This window comes from Haliotis rufescens, unplaced genomic scaffold (genome assembly GCF_023055435.1).
Source record: "Haliotis rufescens isolate VD_foot unplaced genomic scaffold, xgHalRufe1.0.p SCAF_103, whole genome shotgun sequence".
NCBI classification, from domain to species: Eukaryota; Metazoa; Mollusca; class Gastropoda; order Lepetellida; family Haliotidae; genus Haliotis; species Haliotis rufescens.
The window spans coordinates 612,381-622,017 of NW_025963784.1; the positions used below are offsets into that span (position 1 = coordinate 612,381).

Here is a 9,637-nt window from a genome sequence, read left to right on the forward strand (position 1 = left end):
AAAAACAGAACGTCCCCTGCGGTACAAGGAGAGACGTTTATGAAGCCCTGAGGCGTTATAACAAGACCAACACTGATGCGTAGACAAATACAGGGTACATAATGAATATTCATGCTTAGGTGTAGTTCAGCATATAACCTTTTGTCATCTACAGGTTCAAGTAAACAACCGATTATTTATCACGCCTGTGTGACTCATGTGACTATTAATAACTTTACAAAATGGCGCCTAATCCGAAACCACCCGAGCCTTACCTGACAGAGAGAACCTCAGCCCTTAAAGTGGAGGAGATTGTTAACATTCTGAGGAGTCCAGATGAGAGCAAGACCATCCAGACTGCCCCCTCCACACCCCAGGAAGGGGAGGTGTACCTCTATAAGATAACCTCGGGAATGAGAGAAGGTGAGGCAGCTTTGTTCAGGCTTAATATACCGCGGGTAAGGGATTACTACATATGAACAATGGAAAGCTGATATTATTTATTAAACAATTTGAATTCAAAGGGTTTCTTAAGCACACATGACCAATGTCCTCAAAAGCCACATTCATATACATGTACGTTATTAGTAATAGTCTGCTTGACGTCGGGGTCACCCTGCCCTGTTATCAGCTTCCTTGTACAGCCCTGTGATAACCGGTTTTATGTTCGCTAATATTGTTGACAAGTGATTGTCGTGCAATAAGTGACTACGTGAATTAAGTTTATTTGTCTATATCATTGTTAAAACGACTTCTTTTGCAAAATGTTCTATCTTTGTTTTTCTTTTCACTCTTTCCATCCCCTTTACAACAATTGTGTACTTAAATAATGAACATTGTTTGATGTCAACTTATAGAAAATCCATTGTTGGATTAATCAATATGGGCTAAATAAGAATCAAGTATCGTGTTGCATCTCAGGGAAGGAGAAAAGGACATGGTATTTATCATCACAACCTCTAATACAACATATTTATGCATGACCTTACAGCTGATTTGGCATTAAGGTGGATTGATTTTAGAGTTATGTTGCACTATTGACTGTTCACAGTTTTATTAATTAACATCTACATCACAGGTGACACACTAACACACAAAGAATTTTGAGGGATAGTTCATCTTCAGGATTACAACATTGTTTGCAATGTTATGATGTTAATTTCTATTTGCAGATATCTGGAAGGATGACAAATATCATTTCAGAAGTGATGGAACTCGGAAGCAGCCTGGCTCAAGTCCAGTCATAGTGAAGCAGTACCACAAGGCTTACACCGAGGACAAGACAACAACAAGGGCCTTTGTCAGAGAAGCAACGTATCTGTACAACCAGCCTCTGAAACACGTCCTAGTGCAATATATCAGGGACCACACACAAGCACAGCCTTCTCCCCAACGCAAGAAGCGTGGTCAACAGACAGTTAATACCTCAGGTGACAGTAAATGTAGAAAAGTAGAATCAACTGGTGGAGTTGTGCAGTCGGGTGTCACGTAAACAGTAACTCAAACCTGGACCCTGAAGATCATTTATCACCGACAGAATTGGAAGACAACGGTAAATCAAACACTATTCTAGGTGTAACATTGAATGGAGAAAAGGTGTCAGAGACTGAAACAAAGAATGATCACGACACAAATCAGAAACGCTGCAGGACGGGAGATCATAGAAGTGATGATGACATTGAATATTTGGGTACAACGTCAGGCTCCCCTGTCAAAAAAAACCATTTGCAGTCTCAAGTAGACAATGACAACACAGTTGTAACCCGTGTCACTAACACACCCTATGGTTATCTGTACACATTTCTTGAAGTCGTAGAAAGAACTCGTGATGTGATAAAGGTCGTGCAACAGATTTTATCTTTATCAAGGTTCTGGAACAAGGACTGTACCAACAAAGACAACGCATGCTTGTCAGTCATTAAAGAGGTCGACAAGAACTGGAATCTAGATGCAATAAAAGCAAGGAACTGGGTTAAATGTGCTGACGTATGTGCTGACGGCCTGAACTTGATCCAAGACCGGTCAGTTTACATTAACCTCATCGCAGCAGTACTTGTTGGAGCATGTCATACCAGAACTGAAGTACAGGACTTTGTGAAAACACTGGAGGATCCTCCTTCACACCTTCAGCATGTACAAGAGGACGTCCCCCTGTCACGTGACTGTGCATACACAACTGGCTGCTACGTACACCATCAGAGGAGATGTTCTGTCTCGCCTGGAAACCAACGAGTGGCTCCATCTGCTCTATTTACACAATAACACAAACTACATGCCTAGTTAATCATCCAAGAAAATCATTTCATAGAGCATGGGAGGCTTCGATTTCATCAAATGATGTTAGTATTAGATATAAACTGGGGGCGTGAGGGTGGTGAGTGGTTCAATCTCCTAATACTCATTGATAGTGCCTTGATGTAGGCAAGCTAGAGCGTGAGTTTAGTTAAACGCATCTTTGAACAATAGTGTCATGGTGAGTTGGATTAAATCATGAAGAAATTCCAAAGTGATGCATATCTTAGACGTTTACCACTTTGTTGATTCCCATGGCGAATCTGCATAGCGACATGCGGCGCCTTGGACCACTGAGCACCCCTCTTAAGATTAATACAGCAACATTTGACGGTTTCTTCTTTTTACAGCAGTATTAGTTAACTATCAATTCATATAATAGTGCTCATTATCAACTCATTTCCATGCATCTCGATTCTGCAATGATAACACTACCCAACTGCTATGGGCATTGTGCATACAATCTAGTACATCATCAGTTAAATTGTCAGTCATTGCTAACAGCCGAGATATTCTCTTCATGTTGAATATCTGATGTGCAGCGGATCCTGCTTTGATTTGAAATTACAAACGTTCTCTTTGAAGCGAAAGCATTTGGGGATGAAACAGTATAATAAATATTCTAATAAATGAACTCTTACCTGTCCAGATGATGGACACATACCTGCACCTCCTGGAGGAAGAGTGGTGTTCCCGTGTGAGCTTCCACTGTCTGGTGCTGCCTACAGAGACAATCCTTCTGTGGGAGGCAGGACAGTACACAGACAGGATAAGGGGGAAAGATGTGAGTGACGTGAGATTTTTATATTTCCTATGATTCTGTCATTCCCAGTGTACCATTGCATGTCCACCCTACCATGAACATGGGCAAGACTCGAAAGATACTTTGCAGTAATTGTATATTTCTTGTGATAACATATGATTCGTCTATGCTATGATTGCATATTCAATATGCTAGTAATTGCCACTTGCAATTTTGCACATGAAGGATTCATGTGCTGCAATGGGTTTCAATTGAGTCAAAGCCAGTAACCCCATTGATCATAATGCTATTCCTTTTTCAATATGCAGTTACAAAAGCAGATATTACACATGAACATATTCATCTTGCTACATATTATTGTACGAAGTGAAAATCTGGTTGTCAGAGAGAGTTCTTTAGAAGTTCTAAGTATCAAGTTCATGATACCAATTCACTTATATCCCTGTTACTGCATCATATCCATCTTATGTGAAGCACATGTTTTTGGATATATTGATCATACACCGGAAAGGCATTTGTTGTGAGCTTTCAGGAAAATTTGACAAACTACACGTGGATCTTAATGCCAGTGAACATGCCGCATAATCAACATTGGGTGCTACTGGTGGCTAATGTCAAGGATGGAACAGTGGGCGTGGTCAATTCTAAACCCGCCTTAGATGTGGAGGACACAGTTGTACAACACTGGAGGTAGGTGGACAGAAGTAGATAAGAAAACCAGGGCGTGTGGCTGCACATTATAAAAGTACATGATTATATTTCAATATCAAGAATGTATTTCTATTTGGTCATTACGCAAATCCTTTAAAACCAAACTATCCAATTTGAAATGTTGATTTGTCAAAAACAAAAATGAATGTAAATAAGATCCATCTATTAATTCTCGATACACTCACATTGGTAGCTTTAACTTTTTTTTAGAATATATAGAACAACTTGTTCACAGGGTGACTCAGTTCCCCAAATGGGTACACTGTGTGAATGATTTAAACGCCATAAATACTGTTATGTCACTCACTCATTTAAACCATAACATCTGTATTTGCTAACATTAAACCTAATGATGGACAAAGCAGGAGAGAACATCAGAAATGCCATAAAACTTTAAGCAGATATTAAAGGCACTGCTGTATTTACCTTCTGCTCTACCTTTACTTTAACACCAGTCCACATGAGTTGAAGACGTTATCGCCATCGAGTAATATACATATATTCTTCAGGCTTTTTGTAAACCACTTGAAATCTACGTCTAAGGAAGGGAGCAAGTCATGGATGAAGAAACAGTACCCAGTGATAGAACAGTCTGATGGACACAGCTGTGGGATATTCGTTCTGATGGTAGGTTGCTTTAAAGCTATGTTTTTGATATGAAAGGCAACATGTGTCTCAATAACCACGTATGAAAGATACCTTTTCATTTCTAACCGTCATATTCTCAGGCTGCTGATGCAATTTTGTCGGAGAAGTCTCCAGGCATCATGAGGAACTGTCACATTGAGAAATACAGGCTGTATGTGCTTCAGAGGATACTACAGTATGCCAAGGACAAGGGAGATATGCAGGGTGGAGGAAATCACATGATGGCAGTTGATGGACAGGGTAATGTCACAAAAAATTCAAACTGTAACGCTGGAGACAAGAGATGTACTGGAAAATAGCTGTACAATGACAACAGAACAAGGAGGTCCAACTATTCCTGAAGAGGATGGACATGAAACACATGAAGGAACCGACTGTGCTATCGCCAGTGATGAAAGTATGCATTCTGGAGATCATTACTTTGTTACGTAATTGTAAGGCGTTACGCAAGGTATTATACTTTAGATCTACATGTGCAATGTTGTACATTGCTTTCTTACAAACGTTATTTATTTTCCCAGATACTGATGACCACCCATGTTTGGATCAGCACCTGTTGCATAAGCAGAAGATGGCATGCTTGTTAGTGGTTGCTTTGGCGGAGAATAACCTGGAGGAGAGGATGCTATGGGCAGGGTCTAACACAGGGACTCTCGTGGAAAGAGAAACCTACAAAAAATATATTGTTTGGGCACTTAAGGCTTTTGACATCAATGAAGAAGAATACACTGAAAATGTGATGAAACCTATTTTATCCCAATTGACGGGATGCTGTCTCCATCATGAAGCAGGCTCATATAGAATAAGAAATCATAAAGTAGCAATAAAGCTAAGAGAAATACTGCTACGTGATGTTAGGCAGTTTGTTGAAAGGATGGATATCGAGTTCATATTTCGTTATGTGACATTTAGAGATGATCCAACTGAACAGGAACAAGTAAATGTGTCTTTCAACCTCGAATTGAAACATGATGATCTGCATATTGTAGCGAAGCGGTTTGCTGCAGCTTTACACGGCAGAAAGTTTGCCTTTGTGTGCATGCATTCCCTATTCAAGGTAGAGACATTTGTTGATATGGTTTGGGAGAAATTGTTGCATAATATGAACAAGGACAGTTCTGTACTGTTGAAAGTATTGTCAAATAATGACATTGTACATGGATATTCCTTTCTGTTTTGGGCGAGCATCACAGACAACTCACATTTGTTGAGGAGAGCATTGTTCAGTGTTCAATTGAATGCAGAGAACAGAAAGGAAGCTTTGTTTGGAAGTTGCTTTGGGAATAGTTTAGCCAACTTCGATTACCTGTTTTCCAATAAAAACTGGAAGTTGGATAAGTTGTGGATGACACTACCCAAACTCCCAAGACCTCTTATCATTAAACTGCAGTTGGCAGTTGCAGATGATCTGGGAGTAAAGTTTGGTAAATGTTCACTTTTGGACATTGCCTGTATGGGTGGGTTGTCTGCAGTGGCTTCCAGATTGTCACATTTGATAAAGATGAGCAAGAAGAAAAACAGGTCAAGAAAGAATACATATGTACATTTTGCATCCTTGTGCCTAAAGGGCAAAGATACCATGGATACAATTACAAAAATTGGAAAACTGAATGTCAATATTAAAGGCCCTGAAGGATCAACACCTTTACATTACGCATGTGCAGTTGGAAATGTTAGCATTGTAAGCTATCTGTTACAGGAACTAGTGGACATTGGTGAGCAAAACAAGACGGGTGAAACTGGGCTTCATTTGGCATGTATATATGGAAACGCAGAAGTTGTTACAATGTTATTACAGAACAAGGCAAATGCGGATGAGAAAGATAAGGAAGGCAGCACACCTCTACATGATGCATCCTGGCAGGGACATAGGGAGGTTGTGGAGGTGTTATTACAGAACAAGGCAAATGTGGAAGAGAAACGTCAAGATGGCACCACACCTCTACATCATGCAGCCTGGCAGGGACATAGAGAGGTTGTGGAGGTGTTATTACAGAACAAGGCAAATATGGATGAGAAAGATAAGAAAGGCCGCACACCTCTACATGATGCAGCCTGGCAGGGACATAGAGAGGTTGTGGAGGTGTTATTACAGAACAAGGCAAATGTGGATGAGAAACGTCAAGATGACAGCACACCTCTACATTATGCAGCCTACGAGGGACATAGAGAGGTTGTGGATGTGTTATTACAGAACAAGGCAAATGTGGATGAGAAAGATAAGGAAGGCCGCACACCTCTACATCGTGCAGCCTGGCAGGGACATCGGGAGGTTGTGGAGGTGTTATTACAGAACAAGGCAAATGTGGATGAGAAAGATAAGGAAGGCCGCACACCTCTACATCGTGCAGCCTGGCAGGGACATCGGATGGTTGTGCAGGTGTTATTACAGAACAAGGCAAATGTGGATGAGAAACGTCAAGATGGCAGCACACCTCTACATGATGCAGCCTACGAGGGACTTAGGGAGGTTGTGGAGGTGTTATTACAGAACAAGGCAAATGTGGATGAGAAAGACGATAAAGAAGAAACTGCTTTACAAAAAGCAGAGGCGCAACATCACGATGATATTGCAAGGATTATAACTGAGGCAACAAATATACATGACCTGACAAGCAACCATAGTACAATTATAGATAGGTAAGAGCAATATGGAAATGATGCTTGAGTTGACAGCCCAAACACATATATTGCATACGCTGTTTTGTAGACCAGTTTTGAAACCTTACGAAACCATATGAGACCTCGAAGAGGACAGTACCATCAGAGATATATCAAAATATCTATTTCAGCTAAAAGATAATATGGACGGTGCATTTCTACAAGGCCCCCCAAACAACATACTAAAAGTCCCAAATCAATCAATCAAACATGTCATGAGAGACCAACAGTGTATTGATATTCCATGTCTGTCCAAGTCTTGGAGGTCATCTTGGATTTTTGGGCCAGTCAGTTAGTGTGACAAGTTTTATGCATATACGTCCCAGCACACGGTTTCAGAGATGAAAGCTTCAACAGTCTAAACTCATATTTAGGAAATGTGTCGGCCATCTTGAAATTTGTTGGCCATCTTGATGTTTTGTAGATTTGTCCTTAGTCGAAAACGATCAATAGTTGCGAATAGGTTTTAGAAACATAATATGGCTATTTTGCAACACAACACATGCTGTTTTTCATTAAAACATTGAACCTCATGTGAAATATGGAAAATACCATTGACAGTTGGTTGCCATATTGGATTATGTAAATAAGACATATTTCCCAAACTGGGATTGCTTGGGACTTTAAGTATGTTGTTTTGGGGACCTTGTAGACATGCATTGTGGTGAAATGAACTCTGTTGCTATTTGTTCCAAGTGAAACCTTATTTTCCATGTGCTACATATGTCAATGGGGACTTTGCAAAAACGCTGAAATTATGTTAACCAATATTTGAACTGAATTAGGCTTCACTCTTTATAATATTGAATGATTCGTTGGTTTACGTTCATGAGTATGTGGGGCTTCCATTTAGTTGGAGTCTTTTTCATAAGCTACGAATTTTGAATACGGCTTTTACATCTTGATTTTGTATTATATGTCACACTAGCATCATTATTTTGATTAAGTCCTATTTTCTCTGAAATGTTGTGTCAAGTGCATGTGATATTGTTTCAGGGTGAACCACACATCAGTAGAATTGCCAGGGGTTTATGTTCCGAGTCAACTGGGACAAGCAGTTTCCACAGACAGACAAAGTGTTATGGAAGAGATCGCCTTGCAGTCATCCCAACCATATCATATAGACGGAAATCTTAACAACCTCCATACAGATCCTGCACGCATGGAGATACGTTCACCAAATCAAAGATCAGAAACCATATATGGAAACTCCAGTCATGTTCCCACCTATGTCCATGCTCCAGTAGTTGGTGACAAAGTGCCTAGTTCAGATACCACTAGTAATTCTGAGAATACCATCATTCACTACACTGAGTCTGGGGAAAAGATAGAGCTGCAGCAGCTCTAAAAGTGGTCTAGAAAGGAGTTATCATTTTTAGTATGGTGTCCAGTGATACAGTATACATATACAGTTTTACAACCTCCTTTAGGAGTCAGTCGTCCGAATTTGGTTTGCAGAAAATAACGAGTTATTTGTCATTTGTGTCGATGTAGCATTGATGTTTCGGTAAGCATATCAATTCCATAAAAAACAACAACATTTTACTCTACAAATGCTAGGACCAAAGCTAACTTCATGACGAAAAAATCCTTTATGTTGCTTAGAGGATTACATAATAGATTCTTTCAAATGTTCCTAACTGGACATATGCACATTTCAGTGTGTACCGAACTTTCCTGTATTGTTTTAAGTTGAATTGAGTGAGTGTGTGAGTTGGATTTAACGCTGCTTTTAACAGTATTCCAGTAATATCACGGCATGTCAGCTTAATGTGGGAGGAAAGCCCGAAGTGATGATGTCCACTTCGGTGAAACCCAAGAGCACGGGTATGGTGCTGACAAACCTAGAAACATAATCTGGGCGAACCTGGATTCGAACCCACAATCATAGGTCTCTGGCGTGCCCAAGTGACGCAACTCTACACGGCGATTCGCGGCGCCTTAGACGGCTGGGCCACCCGTACCCCCGTGTTATATTGAAAGTAGTGGGAGTGATATGTGTCGATGTAGTTTTGACGTTTCTGTATGCATTTCGATTCCATAAAAAACCCATTGTACTTTACAAATTCTAGGAACATGTCTAACTTTAATGTTTAGAAGATTACATAACAGTTTCTTACAAATGTTTATAACTGGACATATGCAGATTTCAGTGTGTTCCGAACTTTCTTAAAGCAAAGTGTTTTGTTGAAATTAGTGGTAGTGAGTACAGATTGACGTACACAATGAATGTTTGCTGCTACATGTCACTGTGTAAAATATGTACTTGCAGGAACACGTGGGTGTCTTTCTATCATAGTCGGTATTGTCACTTTTATTTGTTTCTGCACCATTTCCAGTGTCAGAGTTGTGAAGTCTCACTCTCAATACGAAGCCATGTAACATGTTGTACATGCAATATAGACTTTAAAGTATGTTCACGGTGACCTCATATTCAGGAATATAATGATTGTTTTATTTCAAAGCAATTTATCCTATTAATTTCCATGATGTCTAGGCAAACATGAAAATGCTAAGATCAAATAGAATTCTTTGAGCTGTGTCCCTTGAACAAATACAGACTATATAGCCATTGGCAAAACC

The 9,637-nt window shown here is 39.9% G+C and overlaps 1 protein-coding gene across 1 annotated transcript; it reads left to right on the forward strand.

Moving 5' to 3' along the window:
• Positions 1-213: 213 nt before the first annotated feature.
• LOC124121690 (ankyrin-3-like) lies at positions 214-8,847 on the forward strand. The gene is made up of 8 exons (XM_048391962.1): positions 214-402; positions 1,152-2,318; positions 2,921-3,055; positions 3,567-3,724; positions 4,255-4,372; positions 4,474-4,790; positions 4,915-7,033; positions 8,051-8,847. The coding sequence occupies exons 6-8, from the start codon at positions 4,625-4,627 to the stop codon at positions 8,400-8,402; spliced, it is 2,637 nt and encodes an 878-aa protein (XP_048247919.1). The 5' UTR covers positions 214-402; positions 1,152-2,318; positions 2,921-3,055; positions 3,567-3,724; positions 4,255-4,372; positions 4,474-4,624; the 3' UTR covers positions 8,403-8,847.
• Positions 8,848-9,637: the final 790 nt, after the last annotated feature.